The following is a 14,169-nucleotide window of genomic DNA, read 5'->3' as shown; positions in this document are numbered from 1 at the left end:
CAAACAACTATTCAAGTGTGTATGTAATATGTGAGATGAAAGACATACCATAAGACTTTTGGAAAAGTATCATCCATACCAGGTAGCAAGGGCAGATAAGAGCGAGAACTATCACACAATCAGTTTCACAGCTAATGCATCCAAGTTGTTGACAGCAGTAATGTACAAAACAAATGGACATGAAATTGAGGCTCTGTTAGATGACTATCAGTTTGGCTTTCAAAATGGTAAAGGCACTACACAGGCACTTCCGATGTTGCACTTGACAATGGAAGCACGACACTGTCATAGGATATGTCGATCTAAAAATAAGTGTTTGACAATGTGAAATGGTGCAAGGTGTTCAAAATTCTGAGGAAAATAGGAATAACCTAAAGGGAAAGACGGGTAATATACAATATATACAAGAACAAGAACCAACAGGGAATAATAAGAACAGAAGACGAAGAATAAAGTGCTTGGATTAAAAAGAGTGTAATACACAGATTATGTTTCCACCATGACAAAGAACAAGAAAATTCACATGCAGAAAAGATTTACTTTTGTTTATTTAAAAACGTTGTGCGTAAAATATACCATGAAATACAGGACGTTAATAAGTTCTTTGTTTCTTCACGGAAGGTCAACTCGTACAAAGGTCTCTTGAAAGAAGGGAAAGTACAATGAGGACAGTTCCAGAAACACAATCAAACTATATATTTCTAGGCATTGCTACTAACACCTTTCTAATGAACAGAACATATGCAACGGGACCACTGTTGTTATGGAAGCTCAAGAAAAAGCTTAGTGGGCACAGCTGCATGTCTGGCAGTATGTGGCTTTCAAATACGATACATAGGAATGGTACACAGGACACATTTCCCAGGCATCATATGAATTTAAAGGCATTGAGATTAACTGTATGCCTGCTGCTGAATCACAATTCCTTTCATGGCCTAGAAGGAAAGTTGCTGTTTGGGCCCTCTTAGGAATGGTGCTGTTCAGGCCCCCTTCTCCAATGTTACATTTGAGGTGCATGTCCCATCATTACAAACACAAAGTGTGCATTTGTATAAACTTGACAACAGGTACTATGAAAAAAATCGTATCTTTCACCATTAAGTGAACTCATTTAGTTTTTGTAACAAGATGCCACACAAAACAAAGTTATACCCAAGGTACAAGAGTTTTAAAGATAGTTTCCTCCTTCATATTTGAATTTTTTTTTATGAAACTGTTCTTTGCGGAATTTTCATATTTATTTTATATACCAATACATATATTTAAAGTTATAATGATTCTCATTATTGCTGCAACTTTTCTCACAATTTACTTAAGTTATCTTTTCAATTTCCAGTAACAGAATAAGGATGTATCACTTCATTTGTGCATCCAATCTGCCTCTTGTAATTCTGTACACTGAAAAGACAATTAACAATGAAATACAACATAAATGTCAAGAGTCAAGAAAAATGATTGATAACTGTTTTCAGCTCTCATCTGGTTACAGTTCCGACTTACAGGTGAACCACATATATATTAGGGAAAAATTTTCAAGTAATACACTTGGTTTTTACTTACCAATGCCATGTAGTGTTGAATATGAATGGCATGTGTAAGTGGCATTTTCATTTTATTCTTTGCAAATGAATAAAGTTAGTTAGGGTATTCTTCTTTTCACCTTTGACTGCTAATAGATATGTAAAAATTTCAGAGAAAAATCAACTTGTGATTCAACTGGTTGCATTAGCCCCCCCCCCCCCCCCCCCAAACATAGAAATTCATCAAATTATTATTATTTTTTAATGGATTCATCTTTAAGTGAAGGTAAGAACTACTAACTGCAATGTCAAATGGTTCTCATTATTATTTATACTTAATACTAGCACTAACGAATTGCAGTGCATAATATGAGGTCCGTACTGTTTTTCTGTGCAAAGTTATGATTTTTTTAAAAATCACAAATTTAATGCACAACACGGAAAAGTGTTTTTTTCAATATTTTTTAGAAGAAATTTGAATTATGTATCTTGCTTTTTATACATCATCATATCAATTTAGTGGCCTAAATACTAAATTCACAAAAAATTGAGGTCTGTAGTAGGTGTCAGAAAACAGGGAAACTGTGCCTGATTAATGACCATATAAACATCCTTGAGCCTTCTTACCCATATTTATAAAAAAAAAAAAAAATGTCGGAGTTAGGACAGTGCTATTTGGCAGTTTCACTACTAAGACATGCAGATATCCATGTACCAAATATGATTAAATTCTGAAATGGTCACCTTAGGAACCACCAAAATATCTGTGATTTTACATTGAATGACCCAGAATCTAATTAGTCAGGGTGGATTAAAAATAGTGACACTACTACATCTTTCAATTGAGCACTCCAAGGATCTTCAATTGCTGAACATGAATGTTTCAAATTTAAAAATCTGTCTACCCAGAATAAAGTTAATATTAATAATTAAAATACTTCAATTAAAATTATAATTTTTGGCTGATTACTTTTATTATTTTAACGAAACGTGAGGACTGGTTTTTTTGTCTGTAATCATATATCATATTTGACTTTCAATTAAAAACAAAGAATGACCTGATAACAGTTTTGCCTGAAATCATTTTACATATTTAAAAATCATTGTTTGAGCCATATGAATTAGATTTCTATGTTCCCAGAAGTCAACAGTTATTAATTTTTTTTTTTTTTTTTTTTTTTCCCCTCAAGAAGATAAGCCATTTTTCTCATACCTGGAAATATTTGACAGTGAAGTGTTGAAAATGAGCAAAGTTTTCCCCCTAAAGTAGTACAATCCAAATGGAAGCTTCAGCCAAGGATTTTATAAAGGTCGGTCGAGAATTAAACTCCCTATTTATAGATTTTTATAACTTTTTTCATACTTTACTAATTTTCATAAAATGAACAACATTTTGTTCCTTACAGTGGTAAAATTTATTAAATTTATGTCATTGTAGAGATCAATGGTGAGCCACCTTGCATGAGTGGGGTCAGCTGGAATCTGGATACTAAGTATTCTGATCCAGGTACAAGTACAGAGATGGTGCTGAAGTATGAAAGGACCTTGTGCAAAGACCATAAAGAATTATCGTTCTAAACTAATGGACACAGGTTGTGTGTAAGATGTTACAAGAAGTGGTCAACCTCAACATGCAGGACAGAGAAAAACGTGCAAATGGTTCAGGAAATGAAACTTCCTGGCCATGCCCGCGAAAGGCAAAGGTCCCGAGTTCGAGTCACGCTCCAGCACACAGTTTTGATCTGCCAGGAAGTTTCATATCAGTGCACACTCTGCTGCAGAGTGAAAATTTCACTGTGTGTTCAGAAAATGTTCCACTATCTTAAGTCCTCAGAAATCACAAAGACAGGCACCTTGTGAAAATGGTTTAACCTGACACACAGTCAAAACTCTTCTGAACAGAGAGTTGAATTTTCATCCATGGAAACCATATTACTGTCAGGAATTATCACCGGATGACTGTGTTCATCAGTTGGAATACGGAGTGATGATACTCGCTTAGTATGAAGACTGGTCCGATATTTTTGGTAATATCCTATATCCTGAGGGCTGATGAAGTTGTGTTTATTGCCGGGGAAGGTTGTTAACTGGCATAACTGTTGTTATTGGCCAACAAAGGATCCAAGGGTGGTTGCGGATTGAAGCCAACACTGCCCGAAGGTCACACTGTGGTGTGGTATGACATCCACAGAAATTGTGGGTCCTCTCTCATTCGGGACATAATGAATGCAGAATGGCATCTTGACGTACTTGAAAATTATGTTCACAGTATCGTATCCACATGAGACAACTACAATGACCTAATTTTTATACGAGACCTGGGGCCTGCCTTACTTTACATATCTTGTCCGTGCGGAGCTCAATACCCATTTTCCAGGACATGGTTGGGATGTTGTGGACCCCTTGAAAGGCCAGCAAGGACTCTTGACCCAATGCCCTGCAACTTTCTTCCTCTTGGGGAGTGCAAACGATGAAGCTTTTCACACAAAAACAAAAAGTCTTGATGAATTGGAGGAACAAATTCACCAAGTTCTTGGAAGTCTGTAGCAAACGTCCACATCTGTTTTACGGGAACTGGTAGATGAATATTTCAGCAATGGGTAACAAATGTTTTCAGTTCCATGAAAATTGCTTACGTATTAAAAAAATTGTAGATAATTTTTTTCTGATGTTAATTCATACCTACCCCATATATGTTTTTGAAAACTTCCACAATTTTTTCCCTAAAAAATTATATGTAACATGTGAAAGAAATTTTTAAACTGGTTACCATGGCAAAAGTAACAAGCACAAAATGTTTCATGAAAATTGGAGACAGTGGGTATCAAGCTTGGATGAACTTACCTGGAATGAGCCTTTTTTCATCAGTCCAAAGATTTCTTTTATTTATGTGGCCGTTCACAGAATGCCCCTTTTTTTTGTTTTATTAGAAAACCTACAACTTAGAATTATTTAAGACCAAAATCAGGTTCCCAGCAGGTTCAAGAAATGCGATATAAGAGTTTTCAACACAGTTGTATTTTTTCCAGAAATTACATACGTTAACATTTTTTTCTCTTTTCTTTTCTTTTCTTTTCTCTTTTAACTTTACTGATCAGATGACTGCATTTCTGTTAACTATGGAACACTCTTAATTTTGAAAAGAAAAAAAAAATTCAAATCAAAACCTTCAAACACCAGAGCAATGACTATGTCTGTATGTAAGTATATAGTAACATGGCGTAAGTACGTAGTCATAGTCATTCTCACAGCAGTAAATTATCAGAACATCAAAAATTCGATATAAAAAGAAATTTTAGTCTGAGGAAAAAAAATTGCAAAAGTTCATATGTCATAAGTAAAAGCAAATTTACACCTGCGACAGCAGGTGATATGTCCAAGGTGATTTGACATGGAATGATCCTATTCTAACAACCGTAGAAGAGAGACGTAAGTACCTGATTGTCAAACACAGTCTTAGGGTTGTTATTGGGGCATAAATATTTTTACCACACAAAGCTTTTTACTTGGTTAAAATTATATGCTATCAGAATTTTGAGTGGGATGTGAAAATCAGAGATGTACTGCTCAGAATTACTTTTTTATCCATGGCACCAATTGCCAATAAGAGCATAGCTACTCTAAACATGTAAGTAGATGCTACATGCAGAGAAAATAAGACAGTTGTGGTGTGAAAACTCACCAGCAATAATAACTCTCACTGCAGATGCCACTCGCTGTTGTTCTCCAGTGTCTCCCAGAAGACCACCAAGCCAGTCCACAAAAGTTGAAGAGCCAGAAGACATTCATCTGATGCAGTTGACAGGCCTAACCCACTCACAATTACCAGAAACCTAGAAGTAGGATACTTATCTTTAATCATTAAGTTAAAATTACTCTGGCCCTTTTGATGTTACAATACTGCCAATCTTTCCAGGTTAAGATACAAATACTGGTTTAAATATGCACATTAAATTTTTTTATCATCCTCGAAGTAAATTAAACACATTGCATACTTTCCATGCAAAAATTACATATGTGAAATGGGGAAGCATTTAAGAATTAACTTTCAACCAAACAACTTACACAGTTTAAATGTCTCCAACTCATCCTGCAATCCCATCAAATTAAAGCAAAATCTTTGGCAACAGTAAAATTCCACTCAGTTCTCTGTCAAGCAACATGTTTTTCAGAAAACGTAGAAGGTTACTTCATAAAAATATATATTTGAAAGCAACCTCTACTCTTTGACATAATCTTTCTTATAACAGTTATTTCTTACATTGCACAACAATAATGACTAATATGCCTCTCGTTTCATCACATATCCACATTTCCTCCAGCAAGAAAAATGTTACCAGTATTGGAAGAGAGGGGCAGAACCAATGTATTTCACAAACTGTTCTCAAATTATGCAATTTTTCATAATTACTTTTGGCACTGTTTACCACAAAACATAACTAAATAAATTTTTGTCTTAAACGACAAAGAGAATTTTGATACTGGTTATTTCACAAACACAGAACAAAAACTCATTTTAATTATGCAATTTTGTATTTAGCACTTGTACAAAGCAACTCTCTCAGACAAGCAGTTTCATATTTTCAGCTACTTTTGCAATCAGAATAATTGCCATTTTGAGGAAATAGAAATTAGTAAGCTAACATACTTTGCACACTTTTACTCTCTGATGTCATACGTAATAATAATTTGGGGTAACTCAACACTCAGAAGAAAAGTCTTCTCTGCTCAAAAGAAAGTGGTTAGAATAATGTGTGAGGCTCATAGTCGCACATCTTGTATGCATCTGTTTAAAAGGTTAGGAAGTCTCACAACACATTAACTTAGTAATGAAATTTGTTCTCAACTACTTGGACCAGTTTAAAAACAACAGTGACATTCATTATTATAATACTACATTTATTAATTTCATATGGATTAACAATTCAGTTGTATTAATGCATCTGTATCTTTTATCAGCGATTATTTACACAAGACCCCAGGTCAACAGTGATTCACATACACTGTGCCATTCTGCAAAGAGGCAAAAGAAATAATTTCTGTTTTGTATCTACAGTTTTACATTATTTATTTACATTAATAGGTTAGTTTACTATGTATTTACCCCCCAAGCTACCATAGGTAACAGCACTATTACCTTCAAATACTAAAATGGCAGTTAGAATAACGGTGAGAAAAAAGACAGCATTGAGGCAAATAAAGGAATGGCTCCTCCTCTGTGACAACTCTTCTAGTTGTACCACTTTTGATGAAAGCCAGTTCTAGGCTAAAAACAAAACTGCAGCAGCTTTCTCCATCCACCTACTCACTGGATCCAGTTCCTTGAGACTTTTTACTGCTCTCTACAAAAAAACTGGATCTAAAGGTGTAACTGATTATGGTAATTCAAAAATCACCATACACTTTGAATGATGGTTAGAAAAATAAGCACCCCCCTAATCATGGTTGATGGTACATAAGCCGTTTCAAAATGGAGGGCATTAGAAGTACTTAGCAGATGACTCTTCCACAACCAGGAAAGAAATTCTACCCTACCTTTGGATTCCCCCTCACACACTGCTGGAATAGGAAATCAGGTTGTGAGCATTAACTCAAATACAAGACAAAAAGGAGGGAGGGAGGGAGCGAAGGAGGGAGAGCAAAAGGGAGAGGGAGGGGAGAGAGGGACAGCCAGAGTGAGGGGAGAGAGGAGTGCGTGAAGGGGGCGGGCACAGCAAGGAGTTAGATCGCAGCGAAGAGAGCAGTGGTGAAGGGGAGCAAGCCCCAACTTTCTCTCATGTGACACACTTACATTAGTGTTTTATGTTTCTGCAAAAGCAAAAGTGACACACTGATGATGATCACAAAAACATTTTGTATAATCACAATCAAAACTGTGACACTAATTGAATTAGAGAGTGGGAAAAGGGCTTCATTCCAAAATCCTTATTTTTCACAAGACAATGTATTATTTGCTGGGAAAATGGTTTACCAAAACAGAAGCTTGCAATTTCACTTCTGTAAAAGTCGTCCTCATTCATTCACTAAAATGTTTAAGAAATTCTTTGGCATAAAGTACTCTAGTGCATTACTTCCAGTTATATTGGAATATGTTTCTTTTCTACTAAAGCTGTGGAAAAAAAAAACCATGTGGACACAGGTTACACTAAAATGCTACATAACTATTCCAAAATTCTTTTATATACATTAGAGGAAATAAGCTTAATACATTTTCATTAAATGACTTTCATACTCACTCATATCCTTGCAGTAATCATAAATTTTCTTAATCTAATACAACATTGGCAGTAGATCATGTTCATCACTCCAGGTAACACTACATACAGCTTTCTGATATGTACTGGATGATCTCACCTAAATCTGTGAGCCTGCTTGCCTGAACAGTGGCTTTTCTGCTTGTGTGTAAACTTAACTGCTGTCAATAAAGTGTGACGACTTGCTTAATGCTTTTTCTTCCATACGAGGTGTTTACTGTTCAAGGGTTTTTGATAATTTTACAAAAGACCCTGGTCATCTCTACATGAAATATATTACATCTCCAGTTTTGAATGCTGTAAGTTCCACGGTCGGTTCACATTTTCTGGTATTGTGAATGATCGTTTTGCTGTGGTCTGGGGAATAAATGTGATCATATCACCCCAAAGCTTGTTTTACACCAAAAATCCAATCACAGGGCATAAAGCTCTGGCATCTTACAGGATAGTACGTACATATAAGTAGGTCTGAATCTCCCCATTTGTGTTAAATGTCTAAAGGCTTGTTTTGATTTGAACCCCCACCCCCAACACACACACACACACACACACACACACACACACACACACACACACACACACACACACACACAACAATAAAAAAGTTCTAGGGTCATTCCATATCAAATCACCCAATAAAAAATAAATTTTACACCCACCTCCTTAGATTTTCATTAAATTTGGCTCAAATGGTTCTAATACCACCCTGACAACACCTGCAATTTTTTTTTTTTTTTTTTTTTTTTTTTTTTTTTTTTTTTGCTGTATCTCTTACAGTTTTTTTTTAATAAATTTTTAAAGTTTTTATGTTTTGCGTTTTCTGAACCTTCGGAAATGGTCAGTTTAGTTTGTATTCAAAACTTTAAATTTGCTTATCTTAAAAACTCTTTTTAGATAACATCATGAATTTTTGCAGCAAGTTTATTTATTATACATATTTGAAGATAAAAATGATGCTATTAAAATATATTAATATTTTCTATGAATATATATATATATATATATATATATATATATATATATATATTTTTCTTTTTGTTAACGGATGTTTTGTTTTATAAGAATTGCAATATCTCGAGTCTCAGACCTGATGGAATGCTCAAATTTGTTTTAATTTACTCTTAAACATATAGGCTACTTGATAAAACAAAAATAATGATGGCTTTTTGACATGTTTATTAATTATAGTAGATTACATTAGAATTATGTACAAAGATAGTTTACTTACGGCACTTATGTATAACCCAACGGATTGCTTGAAACATTGAATTTTTTGAGTAATTTTGTCTTTTTAATAAACATTAATGCTGATTCAAACTGTTTTTCCACTTCATCCAAGAGCTTTCAGTTCTTTTGATACAGTCTTTTTTGAAGTAATACATTCTCCCAGTGCCGCTTGATTGAGGTGCGTCTACTACACAGACTATGTGCTCCAAAGGCACTATGCAGGAATCTTCTCTTTCAGGCCAATAAAATGATGCAGCGGGTCCTGAAGGATGTAGAAATAGAATTTCTGCATCTTCTTCATCATTGAATATTGTTTTTACCAGTCCAAAGTACCAGTTACCATCATAATTTGCAGCCACATAGCAATTTATGGATGGTTCAACACGAACCCAATCAGAAGAAGAATGGAAAGAAAAGACTAAGGAGGGTTTTACACTATCTGTAGTCCTAATTTCAAGGTTGTTTGTTGGAAGTGGTTTGAAGTTATGAAAACTTCTAGTTCCAGGAATGGTTCGGGTTGCTGAAAAATGTTTTTCTAGTTTTAACCGTAGCAAATCAGCTTCTTTTTTGTCAATAAAGTGAAAATGAATGTTTTCAATATTTTTTTCACAAAACTTATACACATTGATTGCTGTCATTATTTGTTCTTTGTCTGAAAGCTGTAGACTGGCTTTCCTTAAAATTCTTTTAATAGTTCCTCCTAGGCCATCACAAATTGACTTCCCATGACTTGTTGCAAAAAAAGAGTGTTGGGCCTTCAAATTAAAGTCTCTCAAAGTCTTAAAACTGTTTCTATTTTTGTACTGCCCAGCACAACCATCTGTAAAGTAGTGAACTGAGTCAATGTCAGTATGATGTAATGACAGCCACTTTGTAATTTCTTTTTGTACAAAGTTAACAAAACCAGTGTCATGTTCTTGGTCATCACTAATAAAACAGTGGTTGGAAACAAAAACATTGTTTTCCTCATTTCTTAGAAAAACTCCAACTGGGTGTGAGTACAACCACCTCTATTCCAGTGATAACTTTGGATCTCATTTTGTATAACAAAGGAATAATTTTCACTGAAATCCATCACAATAATTGCTGTTTTGGGTGGTGGGTCTTCTTTCAATCTTTTAAAGGCTGCTGATTGGGATTTTGCTATAAACGAGTGTGGGGTGAACTTTTCTAATGACCTAACCAATAAAGAAATGTAGTCTTCAACACTGATAAGACTGTTTGATCATTTCTGCCCTGTCTGTGTTAACCCACTGACTGATTACAATTTCTTCTTCTAAATCATAATCTTCACTCAGTTTTTCAGTTAAGCACTCTGTTAGTGCAGTATTTGCAGGACAGCTGTTGCAATGATGTAGCATGCAGTTTTGGTTTTCTGTGTTGCACACAAGCATCTTAATTAGGTCTTTATAAGATTCTTCAATTTTCACAGCATCCAGTAATAGTTTAACATTCTGGTGGATACTGCATACACATACAGTGTGTGTGCCTGCAGCACCAGCAAGGATACACCATTTAGGTCTCAAGAAACAAAATTTTGAAAATCCTACTTCTACCTCGGGATTCTCCCATTTGAAAGAATAATAGAGTTCTCTCAAGTTACACAAAATGAGTCTTTTTTGCATGTACACATTTTTTTGAACACTTACTTTGTCTTTTGTTCCAGGTAGCACTCTGGAACTTTCATCCTTTTCATAAAAATCTGTTACAAGTCTTACTGTATTTTCAGAAAGAGCTTTACCTTTTTTTGGACCAGGAGTTTCCAAAATACCCTTTTCAGATTTTAGCTTTCTAGCTAGTCGCACCATGTACTCACTCACATTAAATTCTTTCATCACTTTATTTCGAGTCCAGGAATCTGGAGCCAAGGTCAGAATCTGGATTTTTCTAGACCTCCCAACAGATGAAATCTTCTCTTTCATAAGAGAAATCATTACATCAAAATCCTTTGCTTTCTCAACCACACTTTCATCTTCTTCGTCATCATCAGAACTTGGTGCATCATGTTTTAATGCTTTTGAAACCACCTTTTTTGCAGTCTCTTCAATACTGCTAACCTTCCTTTTAAAATAAGACCCTTTACTTTGTTCTGACAAGCCATGAAGCTTTATCGGTGTTAAACCTAAATAATCAAGAGCAATGTTTGTTTGTACGAGGGATTCATTTCTGGATTCCAATGATTCTAATTCAACCATGACTTCATCATCTGTTTCACTTTCATTTACTTCAACTCTTAATTTTTCCTCACAAAAGTTACGGCATGTTGAGCAAAGCTTTTGCCCAGGTTTTATGCTAATATTTTTTGTCAGTAATTGTTTAGAAAGATCCAAGCCTACACTTCTCAACGATTTTTTGATGGGCTTTTTGTGTTTTTTAAGTGGGTCTACACATGTTGTTTGATACTTTTCAAAAACATTTAAAAAGTAGTAGCTGTGGTGTGAACATATATTCATAAATTCACAACGATTAATTCCAGATCGTAAGTGGATCAAATCTTTTTCTTCCTCACTCAATTCTGATACCGGTTGTAACTTTTTTGAAAGTGTGTAGGTTGTTTGGAAACAGTCAGATTTTTTAAATAACCCTACACTACAGGTTTGAATATCTGACGTACTGATTTCACTTTTGGTCTGATTACTGTTCTGGTTACTTTTGTAGGATATTGGAAAAGAATCTCTGTAAACTAAGCAACTGTACTTACTGAAATTTCGAATAAACTTAATAAAATACAATCCAAGAACTATTTAACACTGTAATAACTTTTTACTTCAAAACACAGGAGTAACAATACAAAATCCAAGTGTAGATTGTTACTCCAAGAAGACAAAAACTTATTTTCGGTGTCTAAGTCACTTGGCATTTTTTATTTTTAAAATATAATTAATATTATTTTAAAAATTAGATAACTATTAAACAGGTTAAAAAGCCAACATAATTTTTCTTTTATCGAATAGCCTATACAATGAAGAGTATTTTAAAACAAATTTGAGCTTTCTATCAGGTCTGAGACTCTAGATATTGCAGTTTTTGCAAAACTAAACATCCGTTAGCTAAACAAAATAAAATAAAAAACTTATAATTTTTTTTTCATTTGGAAGAATTTAATATATCTTTATGGTAATTTTTTTTAACATTTAGATATAATACACAAACTTATTCCAAAATTTCATACTGATATCTTGAGTATTCTTTAATATACAAATTTTTTTTAGTTGTGAGGACACATTTAAGTTACAATTTCCGACTGCTGAAACAAAGCCAAATCTAAAAACTTTAAAAATTTATAAAACAAACTATAAGAGATAGAGCAAAAAAATTTTACAAGTGCTTTCAGGATGATAAAAGAAGTAATTGTACCATGTTTCATCAAAATCTGACATGGTTGGTGTCAAGGCCTGGGTGACTTGACATGGAATGACCCTCTAGTTTTCACTCAAGTGCATAATTATTTTGTAACAAAAACAAATGAGATTATCTCGTTTGCTCATTTGCCATCTAAGAAAAAAATAATATGTTGCCTTCTCATTTTTAAAATCGTAAACATTACACTCTTCTGCCACAGCTTTGTTAAGCAAAAGATTTCTTGGACAGGCAAATGTGCAAGTGGTAGATGACATCAGGCCTTATTTTGCTGTACCATTAGATGGGTCTGATAAGATTTGCCTGTAGACATTCCAAATCAAATAAAAATCTACTTGTGATCTCCTAAATCTGTAGTCAAAGCTATTGTTAAAGTATTTGAGATAGTGGTCATACTTTACAACTTTTTTCAGGTTGATGTTTCTGAATAAACAGGGCAAGCTTTTTTTACTATAAGCTCGGTATTCAGTAAGTAGAACTTTTATGCAACAGATTGTGTGCAACGGAAAGAAGTCAGTAAAATCATTTTTTATGCTTTCCCCTTTTGTCATTAGTGGACTTCCCCTTAATTTCAATATTTGTAAGCCTAATGACTGCCCTATGTGGCACTGCATGGAGACAAAGTTAAGCTCAAGAAAAAGTACTTAAATGAAGAAGTATTTCGTTTGGGCTCTGCAATACTGAATGAAATCTTTTTTTGTCTTGGTTCTTCATGTGAACTATTTGATTCTGATATGGTATCACACAAATGTTCAAAATACTCACAAGTGCAACCACCAACTAATAATGCTGCAACACACATTGTGCTCCATGATATAATGTTTAATCTCTGACCTTGCCACTTCAACTCTGCTTGGGTCACAACTGCACAGCAGTGAGCAAAGCACTGAATGGCCAATGCTCTCTCTCTCTCTCTCTCTCTCTCTCTCTCTCGCTCCATTTTTTTTAACATCCGACACACTCCCAGTCATACTTCTAGAGGCACTTTCCCCATGCCATAACCTCCATTATATATTTTGATATATGTCAACATTAGCCATACATTAGGTTGCAATCTGTCCACAATTTACCAAGACAAAAAATATCTTTGCAACTACAATAATAAAGGACTACCATAGTACAATTTCACAATATTCTAACAAGAGCTACCAGCTACTACAAAAACCACATTAATTTCGGTAACTTTTTTAAAGACATACTGCCCTATCTCCATTTTACCTCCTCATGCAGCAGTGGAAGAAATTTACACACACACAGTACAATCTTCTCTTGGGGGTGGAACTCCTTGATGGAACTTTTCATGTAGTTTACTTATTTTTCCCTAACACTGCATCCCTATCCAAGTGAAAAAAAAGAAAGAAAATAATTCGGATCTAGTAGCTGCTTAGATGAAGTCTTGTTAAATAAAAACAACAATACAGCTCGAATTATAACTATAACAGATTTTTTCTTCCCAGTAGTCCAAGGTGATTCACAAGGAAGACACCTAGCAAACTTCGTAATCTGGCTTGTTTCCACAGGTTTTTCTCGGTGTAAGTGACAACTCTTTTACAGTTGTACGGTGTAGGTCTTTCATGCACTTCTTTTTCACCTCACAGCACTCCAGAACACTGAAGCATTTTGGGCATCCAACATTGAATTAAAAAAAATTCCTTTCCTTCTATGAGTTGTGGAGGCTGTATGTGAATCCCATAATGCACCTGGTGTAGCATCTTCACTCATTTCAAAATAAGAGAAATAACAAGCAAATCAGAAAACATAAAGAATCAGTAACGGCTATGACAATTGTTTGCTAAGGTTGAGAATGC

General features: G+C 34.5%; 1 protein-coding gene across 1 annotated transcript in view; it reads right to left on the bottom strand.

The window, feature by feature from the left end:
- LOC126475521 (DNA polymerase delta subunit 2) overlaps nucleotides 1–14,169 on the bottom strand; it is a 107,194-nt gene that overhangs the window by 29,302 nt on the left and 63,723 nt on the right. Inside the window, 2 exon segments of the mRNA XM_050103451.1 lie at nucleotides 5,203–5,286; nucleotides 5,289–5,353. Coding sequence (XP_049959408.1) covers nucleotides 5,203–5,286; nucleotides 5,289–5,353 — 149 coding nt within the window.

Source organism: Schistocerca serialis, chromosome 4 (genome assembly GCF_023864345.2).
Source record: "Schistocerca serialis cubense isolate TAMUIC-IGC-003099 chromosome 4, iqSchSeri2.2, whole genome shotgun sequence".
In the NCBI taxonomy this organism is placed as follows: Eukaryota; Metazoa; Arthropoda; class Insecta; order Orthoptera; family Acrididae; genus Schistocerca; species Schistocerca serialis.
Note: the sequence above shows the minus strand (reverse complement) of the source record. Positions and strands in the feature narration are given on the sequence as shown.